This window comes from Syngnathoides biaculeatus, chromosome 7, assembly GCF_019802595.1.
Source record: "Syngnathoides biaculeatus isolate LvHL_M chromosome 7, ASM1980259v1, whole genome shotgun sequence".
NCBI lineage: Eukaryota > Metazoa > Chordata > Actinopteri > Syngnathiformes > Syngnathidae > Syngnathoides > Syngnathoides biaculeatus.
In genome coordinates, this window is record NC_084646.1 from 31811478 (window position 1) to 31830945 (window position 19468).

Consider the following 19468-nt stretch of genomic DNA (forward strand, 5'->3'; position numbering starts at 1 on the left):
TACTATTCATGCGACTTCTAGTGCTGCATGGTTTTAATGATGGCTTTATAGCAGGGGTCGGGAAGCTATGGCTGGCGAGCCATACCTGGCTGTTTTGGTGATTGCGTATGGCTCGCAGAACCCTCAAAACGACATACTGTATACAGCAGGGGTGTGTGTCCATCGCGATCGAAGTTTTGGTCAATCCAGTGACGCCCAACCCAAAAAAAGTTATTTTTCACTTTTTTTTTCAATTTGTTTTTTTCTTTTTTTGAACATTTTAACAGTCTACATAACTTTCTCTAACAACGACCTGCTGACTTCCAGAAGTGCGGCATTGACCCGGTCCCACTGTTTATCAATGGGGAGTGTGTGGAGAGTGTCCACTCCTTCAAATTTCTGGGAGTCTACATCATGGACAAACTCACTTGGACTGTAAATACCACTGCGGTGGTGAAAAAGACCCAGCAGTGACTCCACTTCCTGAGAGTGCTCAGGAAGAACAACTTGGAAGCTAAGCTGCAGCAGGCCTTCTGGAGAACCACTGCAAAGCGTCCTCATATACTGCATCACAGTGTGGTATGCTGGATGCACAGCAGCGGACAGGAGAGCTCTGCAAAGAGATAACTGGCTGCTCTCTGCCCTCCCAAGAGGAGATTGCCAACTCCCGTTATCACAGCAGAGCCACTAAAATTGTAAAGGACTCTTCATATCCTGGTTATCACCTGTTTAACCTGCTGCCCTCTGTGAGGCGGTAGAGGTCCCACAAAACATGGACAACCAGATTCAAGGACAGTTTTTTTTTCCCCCAGAGCCATCAACTCCTTGAACTCAAACTACTGAAATAACAGGACTGTATTGTGTATTTATTTATTTATTTTACCAAAAACTTCCTTGATGTTTTATCTATTGTTTTTATCAACGAGGTTCTTCGATTTTTTATTTTTTTTTTTGTTTAATTCTATTTTCTTGCATCTTGTGGAGAAGCACTCATCATTTCGTTGTATGGACAGCATATAATGACATCAATGTCTTTTGATTGATTTGATTAAATGGGTACACTTATAAATACAAATGTGACAGCCATTACACAGCCTAGCAATGTGGTTTATCATGACACAACTGGACATTTTTTTACATAAAGACATGCCTCTGTCGGCAAGCATTTGTTGGCGAGTGGACATAAGTGGGGAGTAATTAAAAAAATTAAACCTGCAGACCAGCTGATTATGAAAACTTGGAACGCACTTCCCGTCACATACCACACACTGCGGCGCAGGAGTATTGCTGTACTGACAATGTTTGGTTCCATCTATGTATATGAAAAGTGTTTCTCACATTTAAAAACCAAAAACATTAAGACCAACCTATGTTCATGAATAACGGATGGAAGTCTCAAATGCTGCATGAAGTTTAATTGATTGACGTATGAAATGAATCACAAAGCCATCAGTAAAAAAGTCGCATTAGTGTTAAGTAGTACTTTTGTCATCATTGGTGAGCAACAGCATAATGTTTTTTAAACGCTTTAGAGACTTATTGTACTCTTAAAGTGTTGGTCTATAAAATGCACGAATACACTTATATTTAGTTTTAAAAATATTGTCTGGCTCTTTTGGAATTACATTTTTAAATATTTGACATTAATGGCTCTCTGCCTCAAAGGTTCCCGACCCCTGCTTTATAGTCTGTTTCATACGTCGTTAGATTATGCGTCATACAGTCTTTGAGACTTCCATCCGTTAATCGTGAATGTAATTCAATTTGATTTTCCATCATGATGGTCTGACAGTGAACAGTTCTTGCCAACAAAGGCATGTCTTTTATCTGTTTGATTAGCTTGTCTTTATGCGAACTTGTCAAAAGGTTTATTGGCAACATCAAGTATGAATGTTTTGGCATAGTCTTCATCTGTGAATTTAGACACACAGGAGAATCCTCTCTCTCCACAAAGTCTGTCCATTGTTGTTGACAACTTAAGTACTCCTCATCATTTTTCTTTGACCGACCTTTGTTAAAAGCGTTTCCATAGTTCTTCCGACCCGGTCTGCGTTTGACGCTTCTGCGCCTGCACACATTGACTGCCACAGCAAACAATGGCACCCCCACTAGGATAAACTGTCTCTGCGTCATTTTCGTTGCCTGCATGACAGAAATCACATGTATAGTATGTCGTTATGAGGGTTCTCGGAGCCATATGCAGCCGTCAAAAGACCCAGGTATGGCTCGTGAGCCAGAGGGTCCCGACCCTTGCACTAAATCAAACATCCTTGTCCAAGCCTTCAAAAGAAAGATCTGACTTGTCTCCAATCGGGAAAAACATCCAAAGTAGCTAGCCTTGGTGTATCTCTGTGGAACTCATCATTGATGACTTGGTCCAGTTCCTGTGCCTCCTGCCTTGCATCATTCTCTGTGCCATCCATGCCATTTATGAGGAAACATTTTTTTTAATCCCAAGAGACTTGGTTCCCTTTATTCCTCATTATTGTCAGCGCTTTAAGGCAAAGCTCCACAGTACCAATAGCGCATCCTTTTGCCCTCCAGTTCGTCACAGCTCTTCTATACCGTCAGGTCGCTATCAAAACAACGAGAGCTCAAACTATGGAGAAACAAGCATCGTCTGTTTCTTTTCCTTTCGGCTTGTCCCCCTAGGGGTCGCCACAGGGTGTCATCTTTTTCCATCCAAGCCTATCTCATGCATCCTCCTCTCTAACACCCATTGTCCTCATGTCCTCCCTCACAACATCCATGAACCTCGCTCTTTTGCCTGGCACCTCCATCCTCAGCACCCTTCTACCATTATACCCACTCTCCCGCCTCTGGACATGTTCAAACCATTGAAGTCTGCTCTTTCAAACTTTGTCTCCAAAACATCCAACTTTGGCTGTTCTTCCAATGGGCTAATTTCTAATCCTATCCAACCTACTCAGTCCTAGAAAAAACCTCAACATCTTCATTTCTGCCACCTCCAGCTCTGCTACCTGTTCCCTCTCGGTGCCACCATCTCTAATCCGTACATCATGGCCTCACCACTGTTTTATAAACTTTGGCCTTCTAGCAGAGACGCTAATGTCACATAACACACCAGGCACCTTCCGCCAGCTGTCCCAACCTGCTTGGACCCGTTTCTTCACTTCCTGACCACACTCACTATTGCTCTGGATTGTTGACCCCAAGTATTTGAAGTCATCCACCCTTGCTATCTCTTCTCCCAGTAGCCTCACTCTTCCCCCTCCGCCCCTCTCATTCACGCACATATTCTGTTTTACTTCATTCCTCTCCTTTCCAATGCACGCCTCCACCTTTCTAATTGTTCCTCCACCTGCTCCCTGCTTTCTCTGCAGATCACAATGTCATCTGCGAACATCATGGTCTAAGGGGATTCCATTCTAACCATCTGTCAGCCTATCCATTACGACCGCAAACAGGAAGGGGGTCAGAGCTGACCCCTGATGCAGTCCCACCTCCACCTTCTTCTTTTCTTCTTCTTCTTTTCCTTTCGGCTTGTCCCGTTAGGGGTCGCCACAGCGTGTCATCTTTTGCCATCTTAGCCTATCTCCTGCATCTTCCTCTCTAACCCCAACTGCCCTCATGTCTTCCCTCACCACATCCATAAACCTTCTCTTTGGTCTTCCTCTCGCTCTTTTGCCTGGGAGCGCCATCCTCAGCATCCTTCTACCAATATACTCACTCTCTCGCCTCTGAACATGTCCAAACCATCGAAGTCTGCTCTCTCGAATCTTGTCTCCAAAACATCCAGCTTTGGCCGTCCCTCGAATGAGCTCATTTCTAATCCTATCCAACCTGGTCACTCCGAGCGAGAACCTCCCACCTCCACCTTAAATTCTTCTATCACACCTGCCGCACACCTCACCACTGTCCTGCTGCCTTCATACATGTCCTGTACTATTCTAACATACTTCTCTGCCACACCAGACTTACACATGCAGTACCACAGTTCCTCTCTTGGATGTTATGTCATAGGCTTTCTCTGGATCCACAAAGACACAATGTAGCACCTTCTGACCTTCTCTGTACTTTTCCACAAGCATCCTCAAGGCGAATAATGCATCTGTGGTACTCTTTCTTGGCATGAAACCATATTGTTGCTCGCAAATACTTACTTCTGGCCTGAGTCACTCCTCCACAACTCTTTCCCATAACCTTATTGTGTCGCTCATCAACTTTGTTCTTCTATAATTCACACAGCTCTGCAAATCACCTTTGTTCTCAAAAACGGGAACTGGCACACTTTTCCTCCATTCTTCGAGCATCTTCTCGCCTGCTAGTATTCTGTTGAATAAGTTGGTCAAAAACTCCACACTATTTTGAAGAACGGTCACATTTGTTTGGCAAAGTTTTACGCCGGATGCTCCTCCTGACACGACCCTCTGCATTTATCTGGGCTTGTTACTGGCCTCCAGATGGCACTGGCTTTTGCCCCCATACGCCTGCATTTTACATAAGACATTGAATATCAAAAATGTATACCTTTTTTTAACAATCTATGTACCTGTATACAACTATACAATGTGATTTTGCACATTATTTATGAGAAATTACAATAATTTTCTTCATTACTAATCAATTATTGCTCAGTGGAACTATACACTGTTACATTGCCTAATTAACTGCTCTGTTGTTGCACAGGGCCTATTTCGAGCAGCATGGACATTGCTACACTGCTGTGATTCCCACAAATGTGTTTGGTCCCCATGACAACTTCAATATTGATGAAGGTCATGTGTTGCCAGGCTTAATTCATAAAACCTACATTGCCAAAAGTAAGTAATCTTTTTTTTTTGTTGGTAACAAGGGATACACAGGTTCAGCACTTGTCTTGATCTGAAATTCATGTTTTTTACAGTAACATTTTCACCAAGAAGTACCATCCACTTTAAGCCTGTTATGATTTGGGATAAAAGCTTTGATCTGGCCTGGTCTTTTTTTTTCTTCTTCTTTTCATTGCAGGGTTGGTAGAGGTGGCTGGCTCCCTTTTTTTCACCTTTGCAAACCTGCTTGAATCAATAAATACAATAAAGTACAGAACAGAGAGGGAGGTGCATACAGGCATGGAAAGCCATGACAATGGCGAAAACCTGTCAATAATCAAATAACAATCCGACGCCCTGTCGGTGCAAATGAATCTCAATTGGTTCAGTTGGAATTGATGGCCTAAAACAAAAACAAATCAGGGCTTCAAAAGACCTAGAATTAGAAGGTACTCTTGTCACAAAGAAAACTTGGTAATATATTCTGCCACCATGGACTGTATGCATGCTCAAATGCAAGACCCCATTGCTGAAAAAATAAAAACATGTCAACGCTCATTTAAGGTTTGCTGAACAACATTTGGACAAGCCATACAATATTGAAGTCTTTGGATGCCACCATAATACCCACCATGTTTGGAGGAGAAATGGTACTACACATCACCCAAAAAATACCATACCAAAAGTGAAGTTTGGAGGTGGTAATATGATGTTCAGAAAATGGTGCTGGAAAACCTGATATTACTGATGGATGAATGGGCAAATGTACAGAGAAATTCTTGACAAATTTTTGCTGCCATCTATGAGGATGTTTCCAATGACGTCAACATTTCAGCAGCCAAAACATACTGCCACGGAAACTCTCAATTGGTTTCAAAGAAGAAGAAAAAAGCTCCAAGAATGGCTCAGTTCACCAATTGATTCCTGACTTAATCCAATTGAAAATCTATGGAAAGAACTGAAACTCAAGGGCCACAAAAGAAGCCCCCTGAACCTTCAAAATTTGAAGACTTATGTGAAGGAATGGGTCAAATTCACAGTGCAATTCATGCAGCTAGTTTCTCCATACATGTGGCATCTTGAAGCTGTCATTGCAAACAAAAGGTTTTATACAAAGTATTAAATAAATTCCAGTTGGTGTGCTCAATTTTTTTCCATGTAAAATTTCACACTTCACACAATTTCGTTTCTGATCCTATTTGTTGTACTTTGTCCGTATGCATAGATAACTTTGGTGAAATTTTCTCCTCAGTCAAGTCTTTGGAAATATAGTTGAGAAAAATTGTTAAATCGTTCAGCCGGTGTATAAACAATTCACACTCATATTCATACCTACGAATGCAAATGACAGTTTTCAATTAACCTACGACACATCTTTTGGGGATGTGTGACAAAACCAGAGTACCACGAGAAAACCTCCACAGCCACAAGGAGACTACGCAATCTCCACACATGCAGTTTTAACCTAGATTTGTCCCACAGATTCTTCTTTGGAAAAAAAAAAAAAGAGGGTTTATGAAAAGGAAGTGAAAGAATTTTCCTTTAATTTACCATTTCTAACCTTTGTAAAAATATCAGTTTATGAAGTAAAAAAAAAATGATATCTTTATACATATTTCAATGTTCTGTCTGTGTAGTCAACTCACTAAACTGTTAGAAATTAAAATTTGTACTCATGGAAACCTATAAAACCATTTTTTAAATTATTGCTTAGCCATGACAGGATATTTTTTTCATTTTGCCTTCCTTTTGATGGTAAGGCCCCAAATATTGTTTTAACTCATATTTAGTTGATTTATACATTTCATATACAATGCGGACCTAGAGAGGGCACAAGCCAATGCAATCTATAGGTCTGTCCCAGGCCCAGATAAAAGCAGAAGCTTGTGTCAGGAAGGGTATCCATCTTAACTTTGGCAAACAAATATGAGCGTTCATCTAAAGAATCCCAAACCAGACCGCTCGTGGCCTGGGTTAATGTCCACGTCCGGCACCATTAACCTGCAGGACGCCAGTGGAAATTCACCTACTCTGGGTAGAAGACGAAGAAGAGGTGTAAAGCATGTTCTTTGGCAGAGAAAGGAGAGGAAGACACAGAGCATACAAGTGAGTGTGGGATGAACAGCAGTTTAGGGAGATTAAGGATAGAGATGGAAATGTGTTGACTTTCGCGTTGAAGCTGCTCGGCCTAAGTTAGCTTAGCCTAGATCGCTAAAAACAAAATGCATCTTTATTCTAACATTTAACTGAGCTGAACTAATATTTAACATCAAACGTCAGTACTTACACGACCGGCAAACCTACGTTTCGTTTACATTGAAGAACGTGAGTAGTTGGTAGGAAGTTTGGAAAGTAGAAACGTCAACTTAAACTTGCTTATAAGGCCAGACCACCTTAGCTTTGCTGGCTAACAACGAGATGTGTTTGCGATCAAACCATGCTGTTGAGAAACATCGAACATGAGTAACTTCATAACTTGTATGACGAGGGCCATGAGGACTTATAGGAAATTTAACAAGTCTTATCTTAGTACAACTTAGTACCCAAATTGGTGCCGTTTCGTCCGCGTTGAAGCTGCTCAGCTTAAGTTAGCCTAGCGCACCAACCGAGGCGTAGAGTATACAAGAAGGACCAAACATAAAACGTGGACTCAACGTTCAACTACTAGTGTGAGGGCCATTGTGGTTTGAATTCTTTCCATCCACATATCCTTTATATTTTCACACAGGCAGTGTGTGATTTGTGTACCTTCTGTGCTGACTGTGTTTATTTGATTGCTTCTATCTGACTTTAACTTCAACATAGATTAGGTAGTATGTGAATTGTGTATCTTATGTGCTGACTTTGTTTATTTGATTGCTTGTTTTTACAATCTGCAACCCAAAGGGGGGCATAATTTCTGTGCGTCCTGTTGGCCGCCCCCAAGCCCGGATAAATCCAGAGGGTTGCGGCAGGAAGGGCATCCGGCATAAAACTGTGCCAAACATACATGAGCCTTCATCAAACGAATTCCACAATGGATAGGTCGTGGCCTGGGCTAACAACGGCCGCACCCGGCACTGTTAATCTTCAAGGCGTAGGAAGAATTTCTGATAATGTAGGTCGAAAACAAAAAAGAGGTGGAAAGAGGCTTAGTTGGCAGAAGAAGAGGCTTGCACAGACCCTACAACTGTGTGTAGGGACTTTGAATGTTGGGACTATGACAGAAAAAGCTCAAGAGTTAGTTGACATGATGATTAGGAGAAAGGTTGATGTACTGTGCATCCCAGAGAGCAAGTAGGAAGGGAGTAAAGCTAGAAGCTTAGGAGCAGGTTTTAAATTATTTTACCATGGAGTAGATGGGTAGAGAAATGGAGTCGGGGTTATTTTAAAGGAAGAGTTGGCTAAGAATGTCTTTGAGGTTAGATCGAGTGATGAGGCTGAAATTTGAAATTGAGGGTATTGTGCATAATGTGATGAGCGGCTATGCCCCACAGGTAGGATGTGACCTCAAGTTGAAAGAGAAATTCTAGAAGGGAGTTGTGATTGGTGCAGATTTCATGGACATGTTGGCGAAGAAAACCGGGGCGATGAAGAAGTGTTGGGTAAGTACGGCATTCAGCAAAGGAACTTGGAGGGTCAGATGGTTGTGGACTTTGCGAAAAGGATGGAATTAGCAGCGGTAAACTCTTATTTCCAGAAGAGACAGTATTATAGAGTGACCTACGAGAGCGGAGGTAGAAGCACGCAAGTGGATGATATTTTTTGCGGACGATGTAATCTGAAGGAGGTTACTGATTGTAAGGTAGTGGTGGGGGAAAGTGCAGCGTGACAACATAGGATGGTGGTGTGTAGGATGACTCTGGTAGCGGGCAGGAAGATTAAGAAGACAAAGGTAGAGCAGAGAATCAGGTGGTGGAAGTTGAGAAAGGAAGAATGTTGTATGGCCTTACGGAAAATGGTGAGACAGGCTCTAGATCGACAGGAAGAGCACGTGGAAGACTGGAATACTACTGCCAAGGTACTCAGAGAGGCAGGCAGGAGAGTACTTGGGGTGCCTTCTGGGAGGAAAGGGGAGAAGGCGACTTGGTGGTGGAACCCCAAAATACAGGAAGTCATCCAAGGAAAGAGAATAGTGGAGAAGTGAGACATGGAGAGAACTGAGGAAAGGCAGAAGGAATACATTGACATGCGACGTCGGGAAAAGGTAGAGGTGGCGAAGGCTAAACAAGAGGCATATGACGACATGTACACCAGGTTGAATACGACAGGATAAAAGGATCTCTACAGGTTGGCCAGACAAAGGGATAGAGATGGGAAGGATGTGCAGCAACTAAAGGTGATTAAGGTTAGCGATGGAAATATGTTGACTGGTGCCAGTCGTGTGCTAAGTAGATGGAAAGAGTATTTTGAGAAGTTAATGAATGAAGAGAATGGGAGAGAAAGTAGAGTTGAAGAGGCAAGTGTGAATGACCAGGAAGTGGCAATGATTAGTATGGGGGAAGTTAGAAAGGCACTGAACAGAATGAATGAAAAGATAGTTGGTCCTGATGACATAACAGTGGAGGTATGGAAGCAATTTGGAGAGCTGGCTGTGAAGTTTTGGACCAACTTATTCAATAGAATACTAGCGGGAGAGAAGATGCCAGAAGAATGGAGGAAAAGTGTGCTAGTCCCCATTTTTAAGAACAAAGGCGATGTTCAGAGCTGTGGAAACTAGAGGAATAAAGATGATGAGCCACACAATTAAGTGATGTGAAAGAGTAATGGAGGCTAGACTCATAACAGGCATATATGCGAGCAACAGTATGGTTTCATGCCTAGAAAGAGTACCACAGATGCATTATTTGCCTTCAGGATGCTTGTGGAAAAGTACAGAGAAGGTCAGAAGGAGTTACATTGTGTCTTTGTAGACCTAGAGAAAGCCTATGACAGCGTACCAAGAGAGGAACTGTGGTACTGCATGCGCAAGTCTGGTGTGGTTGAGAAATATGTTAGAATAGTACAGGACATGTATGAGGGCAGCAGAACAGCGGTGAGATGTGCCGTAGGCGTTTCAGAACATTTTAAGGTGGAGGTGGGGCTTTATCAAGGATCTGCGCTGAGCACCTTCCTGTTTGCGGTAGTAATGGATAGCTGACAGACAGGTTAGACTGGAATCCCCTTGGACCATGATGTTCGCAGATGATATTGTGATCTGTAGTGAAAGCAGGAAGCAAGCGGAGAAACGATTAGAAAGATGGAGGCACACACTGGAAAGGAGAGGAATGAAGATTAGCCGAAGTAAAACAATATATGTGCATGAACGTGAGGAGAGGAGGAGGAAGAGTGAAGTTCCAGAGAGAAGAGATTGCGAGGGTGGACGACTTCAAATACTTGGGGACAACAATACAGAGCAATGGAGAGTGTGGTAAGGAAGTGAAGAAACGGGTCCAAACAGGGTGGAACAGTTGGCGGAAGGTGTCTGGTCTTCTATATGACAGATTATTCTTCGCTAAAATGAAGGGCAAAGTTTATAAAACAGTGGTGAGGCCGTAGAGACGGTGGCACTCAAGAAGCAAAAGGGAGGAGAACTGGAGGTAGCATAAATGAAGATGCTGAGCTTCTCGCTTGGAGTGAACAGGTTGGATAGGATTGGAAATGACCTCAGTAAAGGGACAGCCAAAGTTGGATGTTTTGGAGACAAGGTTAGAGAGAGCACACTTAGATGCTTTGGACACATTCAGAGGCGAGAGAGTGAGTATATTGCGAGAAGGGTGCTGAGGATGGAGCTGCCAGACAAAAGAGTGAGAGGAAGACCAAAGAAAAGTTTGTATATTGTGAGAGAGGACATGAGGACAGTGGGTGTTAGAGAGGAAGATGCACAAGATAGGCTTAAATGAAAAAAGTTGATACGCTGAGGCGATCCCTAACGGGACAAGCCGAAAGGAAAAGAAGAAGAAGAAGAAGATGTAAATGTGTTGACCAGTGTTAGTCATGTGTTAGATAGATGTAAAGGATACTTTGAGGAGTCGATAAATGAAGAAAATGAGACAGAGGGAAGAGTACAAGAGGCAAGTGTGGTTGACCAGGAAGTGCCAATGATTACTAAGGGGGAAGTTAGGGACGAAAGAGGATATAAAATTGAAAGGCAGTAGGTTCGGATTACATACATTTGGAGTAATTGAAGCATTTTGGTGAGGTGGCTCTGGAGTTTTTAACCAACAGAATTCTAGCAAGTGAGAAGATAACCACGAATGGAGGAAATGTGTGCTATTGCCCTTTTTTAAGAAGAAAGTTAATGTGCAGAGCTGTGGGCACAATAGAGAAATAAAGTTGATAAGCCACACAATGAAGTTCTGGGAAAGAGTTAGTCGAGGCTAAAGTCGGGATATAAGTGAGTATCTCTGAGCAACAGTATGGGTTCATGCCAAGAAAGACTACCACAGATGCATTATTTGCCTCGAGGATGTGACTGGAAAAGTACAGAGAACTTGAAAAAGAGCTACATTTTGTCTTTGTGGATCTAAAGAAAGCCCATGAGTACCGAGAGGAACTGTGGTACTGCATCCGGAGGTCTGGTGTAACAGAAAAGTATGTTAGAATAGTACAAGATATGTACAATGAAGAAAATAGGTATTTGAACACGCTGCTGTATTGCAAGTTCTCCCACTTAGAAATCAAGGAGGGGTCTGAAATTTTCAGCGTAGGTGCATGTCCACTGTGAAAGAGATAATCTAAAAGAAAAATTCAGAAATCACAATTGTGATTTTTTTTTTAACGATTTATTTGTGTGATACAGCTGCAAATAAGTATTTGAACACGTGAGAAAACTAATGTTAATAGTTTGTACAGTAGCCTGTGTTTGCATTTACAGAGATCAAACATTTCCTGTAGTTGTTCACCAGGTTTGCACAAACTGCAGGAGGGATTTTGGAGCACTCCTCCCCACAGATCTTCTTTCGATTATACAGGTTTCTGTGCTGTCACTGAGAAACAGAGAGTTTCAGCTCCCTTCAAAGATGTTCGATTGGGTTTAGGTCTGGAGACTGGCTAGGCCACGGTAGAACCTTGATATGCTTCCCATGGAGCCACTTCTTTGTTTTCCTGGCTGTGTGGGTCGGGTCATTGTCATGTTGAAAGACACAGCCACGTCCCATCTTCCATGCTCTGACTGAGGAAAAGAAGTTGTTCCCAAAATCTCACAATACATGGCCGCGGTCATCCTCTCCTTAAATACAGTGCAGTCGTCCTGTCCCATGTCCAGAGAAACACCCCCAAAGCATGATGCTACCACCCCCATGCTTCACAGTAGGGAAGGTGTTCTTGGGATGGAACTCATCATTCGTCTTCGTCCAAACACAGTTAGTGGAATGATGACCAAAAAGTTCCATTTTGATCTCATCTGACCACAAAACCTTCTCCACTGACTCCTCTGTATCATCCAAATGGTCATTGGCAAAGTTAAGAAGGGCCTTGACATGTGCTGGTTTAACCAGTGGAACCTTACGTGCCATGCATGATTTCAAACCATGACGTCTTAGTGTATTACCAACAGTCACCTTGGAAATGGTAGTCCCAACTCTTTTCAGGTTATTGACCAAGTCCTGTCGTATAGTCCTGGGCTGATTCCTCACCTTTCTAAGGATCATTGAGACCCCACGAGGTGATATTTTGCATGGGGGTCCACACCGATTGAAACTGACCGTCGTGTTTAGCTTCTTCTGGTGTCTTTGGACAGTTCTTTGGTCTTGGCCATGTTACAAGTTTGAGTCTTACTGATTGTATGGGGTGGACAGGTGTCCTTATGCAGCTAACGACCACACACAGGTGCAACTGATTCAGGATAATACATGTAGTGGAGCTGGACTTTTAAAGGCAGACTAACAGGTCTTTGAGGGTCAGAATTCTAGGTGATAGACAGCTGTTCAAATACTTATTTGAAGCTGTACCACACAAATCGTTAAAAAATCATACATTGTGATTTCTGGATTTTTCTTTTTAGATTATCTCTCTTACAGTGGACATGCACCTACGATTAAAATTTCAGACCCCTCCATGATTTCTAAGTGGGAGAACTTGCAATATAGCATAGTGTTCAAATACTTATTTTCTTCACTGTATGAGAGGAGCAGGTCAGTGGTGAAGTCTGCCGTAGGTGTGACAGAAGAAATTAAGGTGGAGGTGGACTGCATCAGGGTTCAGCTCTGAGCCCCTTCCTGTTTGCAGTGGTAATGGATAGCGTGACAAATGAGATTAGACTGGAAATTCCCTTGGGCCATTATGTTCGCAGATGACATTGTAATCTGGAGTGAAAGCAGGGAGCAGGTAAAGGAACAGTTAGAATGATGTAGGCATGTACTGGAAAGGAGAGGAATAAAGATTAGCTGAAGTAAAACATAATATATGTGCATTAATGATAGTGGCTAAGTGGAAGAGTGAAGCTGCTAGGAGAAGGGATAGCAAGGGTGGAGGACTTCAAATACTTCGTCAACCATGGTGAGTGTGGTAAGGAAGTTAAGAAATGGGTGTAAGCAGATTGGAACAGCTGGCGGAAAGTGTCAGGTGTGTTTTGTGACATGTCAGTTTATGCTAGAATGAAGGGCCAAGTTTCTAAATTCGGGATGAGGCCAGCCATGATGTACACATTAGAGACAGTGGGACTGAAAAGACAACAGGAAGCAGAGCTGGAGGTGACTGAAATGAAGATATTGAGGTTCTGTCCCGGAGTGAACATGTTGGATAGGATTAGGAATGAGCTCATTAGAGGAAGAGCAAAGTTAGATGTTTAGGAGATAATGTTCGAGAGAGAAGACTTCAATAGTTTGGACACGTCCAGAGGCGAGAGACCGAGTATATTGGTTGAAGGGTGCTGAGGATGGAGCTGTCCGCAAAAGAGCGAGAGGAAGACCAAAGAGAAGGTTGATGGATGTTGTGAGGGCAGACATCGGTGCTGTTGGTCTTAGAGAGGATGCAGGAGATGGGCTTGCATGGACAAAGATGCACATTGGCAACCCCCAACAGGACAAGCTGAAAGGAAAAGAAAATGCATTTCATACACAGCAGAGTGCAGGTTGAATTCCTTTTCCAGGGTTTCCTCTTGAGGAACGAACATGCCTCATGACACGTAAACCGAAAAACATTGAGAATTCTAAAACTTTTAAAGCCAAAACCTGTTATCTGGATGCTCGTAAAAAAATTTTTTTTGCAAACCAACCGATGATTCTGATTCATAAAAAGTGAACTTCAGGTGTGAAAGATTTACTCATGATGATGAGCTTATTTTCTCAAGTCCTTGTAAACTTTTGACTACTTTATGTGACATACTATATCATGTCAAAAGACACTTTAGGCCATTTTACCACAAATTAAAACCAGTCCTCAGGGTTTCTATGGTTTCTGGCATGCAATTTTCAAAATATTGTAATGTGTCACTGACACAAAAACAGGAAAATTAGTGTATTTTTTTTCCCCCAAAAATCGGAATGGAATCATGTTTGTTCACAGAACAACGGAATATTGCCGTATATAGATTTTTTTTTTTTAATCTCATGCCATGAAAAATCTGTGGACTGTGGGGAGGTTGAAGAAGAAGCCAGAAATGACGTATTAAGCAGACAACTTCAACTGCAAAATCAAGTGTATTTATCTCTTGTGCAGGTGAGAAATGAGCTGATTTGTTTCTGCGTTTTTGCCAAAGTGCCGGCTCGTTGCGTTGCCGGCTTCTGCCCAGATACACACATTTCCAAAAGAACCAATTCGTCGTGAAAAATGGATTGTACACGTGCATAGGACAAGAGCTTTGTGGGTTCAAAATGACAGGTGGTATAGAGCTAGTAAAAAAAAAAATAACGGGGGGGACGAATTTGTCTCACAGTTTATCACATATGTTATGTGTGAATTTAGAATAAATTCCCTTGCTCAAACAAGCAAAATATAACAAAGAAGTTGTATTGCGTTTAAGACAATTTAATCACACAAAATACAATACAACACAAAGTAACACGAGCTAACTAGCCAAACGTCGTATAGTCAACAAAGTCGAACGAATGTTCTAAATGGGCGAATTTTATTTCCAGCGAATGTTCCGGAAATGTCCAAAAGACGAAAGGCGAGTGTGGTGTCCGTGTACTTGTCCAAAAGCAGAAGTGTCCGTAAGAAGCTCCGTAGACAGCCATCCTCGCCCTTAAATAGGCACTTCCCGGCTAATCCAGACATCCGCGTCCGACAACGTAATGGAGTCCTCTCAGAATGTACGTAACAAAAGATCCATGTCATAATAACTTAATAAAGTATGTAAGTAATAAAGTATGTAAGAAAGGAAAATAGAGAGAAGAATAAAGAATGAATAACTAAAATGAGAATATAGACATTCAGACACATAGCTCGAGATTAATTTCGATGACGTCCATGGTATTCACTTCGCCCGGCACGGCCTGAGTACGCTAAATACACAAGACTTGTCAATTGGTTAGGAAATCAAACAATTATGGGCCAGTCATTTACAATATTTCATCAGGTCCCTCATCCTCCTCGTCTGCCTACTCGCCTGTGTCTGTGGGGAAGTCAGGTGTCAGAGTCAGAGTGACGCAACTTTGCGCTTTTATAAACTGCTCCTAGCTCACTTTTCCCGACTGTTATTCTCATCAAAGTGATGAATATTATTTGTAGTTTTGATAGCAATACCTATTTTAAGGTTTGATTTTTGTGTCAGCTGCACTTTAAGGATCAATAATAACATCAATCACACTTGCACTCTTTTAAACATCCCTACAGTTTAGTTTCATACATCTGTTGCCATAGACTGATCCATGCAAACGGATTTATGTGTACTGAACAATACGTATCTACACTGTTGTTATGCTGTTTAGAGGAAGGGAAGCCCCTAGTCGTCTGGGGCTCTGGCACTCCCAAAAGGCAGTTCATTTACTCTTTGGATTTGGCTCGTCTCTTCCTCTGGGTCTTGAGGGAATATCCAGAAGTTGACCCCATCATCCTTTCTGGTAAGTCCTGTTGCATGTACTGTGTGATTAAACAGGAGAACTCAAAAGGCTGAAGTCCAATTATTTTGTATTGTTGACTTCAGTAGGTGAGGAAGATGAAGTATCAATCAAAGAAGCAGCAGACGCACTTGTGCAAGCACTGGATTTTAAAGGTGAAGTGGTTGTATCCTAAACTATGTGCAAAGATTTGTCATAACAACACATTTTTAAACCCACAACAGGTGTCTGTATATTAGGGATATCAGACTCAGTAGGTCAGGGTGGTGAGGCCGGCCATGATGTATGGATTAGAGACTGTGGCACTGAAGAAAGAATAGGAAACAGAACCGGAGGTAGCAGAAATGAAGATGCTGAGGTTCTCACTTGGAGTGAACAGGTTGGATAGGATTAGAAACGAGCTCATTAGAGGGACAGCCAAAATTGGATGTTTTGGAGACAAGGTAAGCGAGAGCAGACTTAGATGGTTTGGACATGTTGAGAGATGAGAGAGTGAGTACAATGGTAGAAGGGTGCTGAGGATGGAGCTGCCAGGCAAAAGAGTGAGAGGAAGACCAAAAAAGAGGTTGGGGAATGTTGAGAGGGAGGACATGAGGACAGTGGGTGTTAGAGAGGAGGATGACGAGATAGGCTTAGATGGAAAAAGATGACACGCTGTGGCGACCTCTAACGGGACAAGCCGAAAGGAAAAGAAGACTCAGTAGGTCAGGGGCCATACTAAGCTGAATTTCATATCAAAGGGGTGGAACCACAAAACTCTCATTTGATAAGTTTTTTTCCCATTTGTTTTAATGCAAAACAAATCAAAGACATTACAAATCTTTTTAACCATTTTACAAACTAATCTCAGATTTCTTTTACATGTATTTGTGCATTATAAACTGATAGTGATTGTATTTTAATTCACACGTATTTGGAACTGTAAAATATTGCATTGCACAACCTGAACCACCTTATGGAGGACAGATTTATAATTTTTTTTTGTACAGGATTTTAATATTTCCGTTATCCTTAGTTCCCACCACTACATCTTTTTTTCCACTTTCAAGTTGATTGTACCCCCCAAACAGACTGGGTTTTTTTCGACCATATGCTTGACACCGCTGCTTTCCATTATTCCTCAGCAAATGTATTTTTTCTTCATGTCACTCAATAAACCAGCTTCCTGAAACAGGTCTATAAAAACATTCTTGAAAATTTATGGACAAGGCAAAAGTTAACAATAATACAGCACAATCCAGTTTCACTTAGTCCTTCCACTGGAAGGGTCGGCAACCAGCAGCTCGATAGAACTACCCTAGTGTCTTCCTGGAGCTTTTTCAAACATGTATGAAAATGGTAAAAGGTGGGGTAGAAAATTATATTTTTGGTTTTAAAAAGGTTTCCGTTTGAGGAGAAACATGACACGAACATTAATGTTTTCCAATGCTGTAAAAACATGTGGAATAAATGTTAAAATTTAAAATTTCTGTCCATGAAGTTTTTCATCACAGCCTGTTATACGTGCTTTTTGAGCTCAGCATGGAAGATGGCTGTCGCAAACAAATCGGGGGGTATGTGAATGGCTATGGATCACAAAGAGAAAAAGAGATCTGAGGAGAACAGCAGAGTCCAAAGTTCTTGGACTGAATAATTTGCTTTCATTGACAAAGCGGAAGAATTGGCTATATGTCTGCTTTGCAATGAGAAATCGTCCAATAAGAATAAGGCGGAAAGATATTTCAAGGGAAGGCATGCTCCATCTGCAGTCGAGTAACCACTTGGGAGTGAAAAAGTCACTCACCAGAAAGCGCAGCTTGCACAACCCCACTAATGGAGCGAAACCGAAAGCATCACAACACCCGAGAAAGTTGTTTGAAACATGGAATGCTTCTCTAGACAGTTATAGGAATATGAAGAAATATGCATTTGGAGTACTGTATTATCCGTCTTTGGATCAACATACCTGTGCGAGCAGATGTTCTCAAACATGAACTACAGGTACCTCAAATCCAAAATTCCGCAACTGACTCACAGATGAGAGACGGTGGCCCTGAAGAGACAACAGGAAGCAGAAATGAAGATGCTGAAGTTCTCGCTTGGTGTGAACGGGTTAGATAGGATTAGAAATGAGCTTGTTTGAGAGACAGCCAAAGTTGGATGTTTAGGAGACAAGGTGAGAGAGAGCAGACTTTAATGGTTTGGACATGTTCAGAGGCGAGAGAGTGAGTATGTTGGTAGAAGGGTGCTGAGGATGGAGCTGCCAGGCAAAAGAGCGAGAGGAAGACTAAAGAAAAGGTTGATGGATGATGTGAGGGAGGACATGAGGACAGTGGGTGCGAGAGAGGAGGATGCACGAGATAGGCTTAGATGGAAAAAGATGACACACTGTGGACCCCTAATCGGGACAAGCCGAAAGGAAAAGAAGAAGACTCACAGATGAGAGCTTAGACCCATGTTTTAAAATTAATCTTACATGCCCAATGATGAGACACTGTCCACAGATGTCCGAAAACAGAAGTCACATTTATTTACCAGGTAAGAATACAATTCTGTATTGTGCATGACAAAAGAGAAGCTGATGCTGTTTTTTTACCTTCCACTGAGTTACTTATTTGTTGAAAACTATGAGAGGATAGTGCACAGAAATCAAACAAACTATTATTTTAATTTTATATACTTTACCTTTTCAAAGGGCTGCTGTGTTATTATTTAACAAGGTTGCATTTCAGTGGCAGACTGTTATTTATTGTGCATGTGCAATTGTAGCCTATTCATTTGTGTTTGTTGCCCCACATTATGTTAAGTTTGTACAGAGTGCCTTACTCGTTCGCAGTTCAGGTTCCGGACAATGACAATTGTGCAAAAGGAGCAATTTAAAGTGACGAATTGTGCAATAGTCTACAGTATACAGTATATTACTATTAAGGATTGGACCAGCAGGGTATGAGAGTGTGTCCCAACAACAGCACAAGGCAGAAAATAGTAGAGTCGCTGATCAAGAATTTAATTACTTAATTACCAGAGGGCAAAAACAGTTTTAATGCCTGTTAGTTTTGACTTGCATTGATCAGTAATGCTTACCCGACAAAAGGAGTTGGAAGAGCTGGTGGCCAGGATGTGGTGGGTCCGAAAGGATCTTGCCCGCTCTGCACATAGTTTGAGTGGCATGCAAGTCTTGAAGGGTGGATAGGGTGGTGCCGACAATTTGTTTAGTGGTTTTGATTGTCTGTTGCAGTCAGAGTATATCCTTTTTTGTGGCAGCCCTAAACCAGACTGTGATGGAGAAACACAGTACTGATTCGATGACTGCTGCATAGAACTGTCTCAGGAGCTCTTGTGACAGGCCGTGCTTTCTGAGAAGCCACATGAAGTACATCCTTTGCTGGGCTTTTTTGAGGATGGAGTTGATGTTTGCCCCCACTTACGGAACAAGTGCTTTATTTAGAGTGGATGTCAATGGTTTCTCTGTTGGTCTACTCATCTAGCGATTCATATGTAAACTCCTTCTCCAGCTAAAACAAAATTCAGACTTTATCTTGAGTTCAGTTTCGGAAATACAGTAACAGAAAAGGTGAAACCAACATAGATTATAATCACAAGTTAAAGTGTCAAAAAAGCCTTGCCAGTAAACTTGGCAACATTTTGACCAACACGTAATCTGTAGTAAAAACAGGTAACTTTGTACTTTCTTTTCACATTAGTTCCATTAAAACAAATGTTTTTGGGAACTGTAGAATGGGAACTCAAAAGACTCATGTACCTGTGTGTGGATCACTA

The 19468-nt window shown here is 41.9% G+C and overlaps 1 protein-coding gene across 2 annotated transcripts in view; it reads left to right on the forward strand.

Moving 5' to 3' along the window:
• LOC133503069 (GDP-L-fucose synthase-like) overlaps window positions 1-19468 on the forward strand; it is a 42431-nt gene that overhangs the window by 17702 nt on the left and 5261 nt on the right. The window contains exons 6-8 of one of the 2 annotated variants that reach the window (XM_061824202.1): window positions 4630-4763; window positions 15581-15712; window positions 15799-15875. In XM_061824202.1, coding sequence (XP_061680186.1) covers window positions 4630-4763; window positions 15581-15712; window positions 15799-15875 — 343 coding nt within the window. Of the gene's footprint in view, window positions 1-4629; window positions 4764-15580; window positions 15713-15795; window positions 15876-19468 lie in introns of both variants that reach the window. The other variant, XM_061824201.1, reaches the window with a different exon arrangement.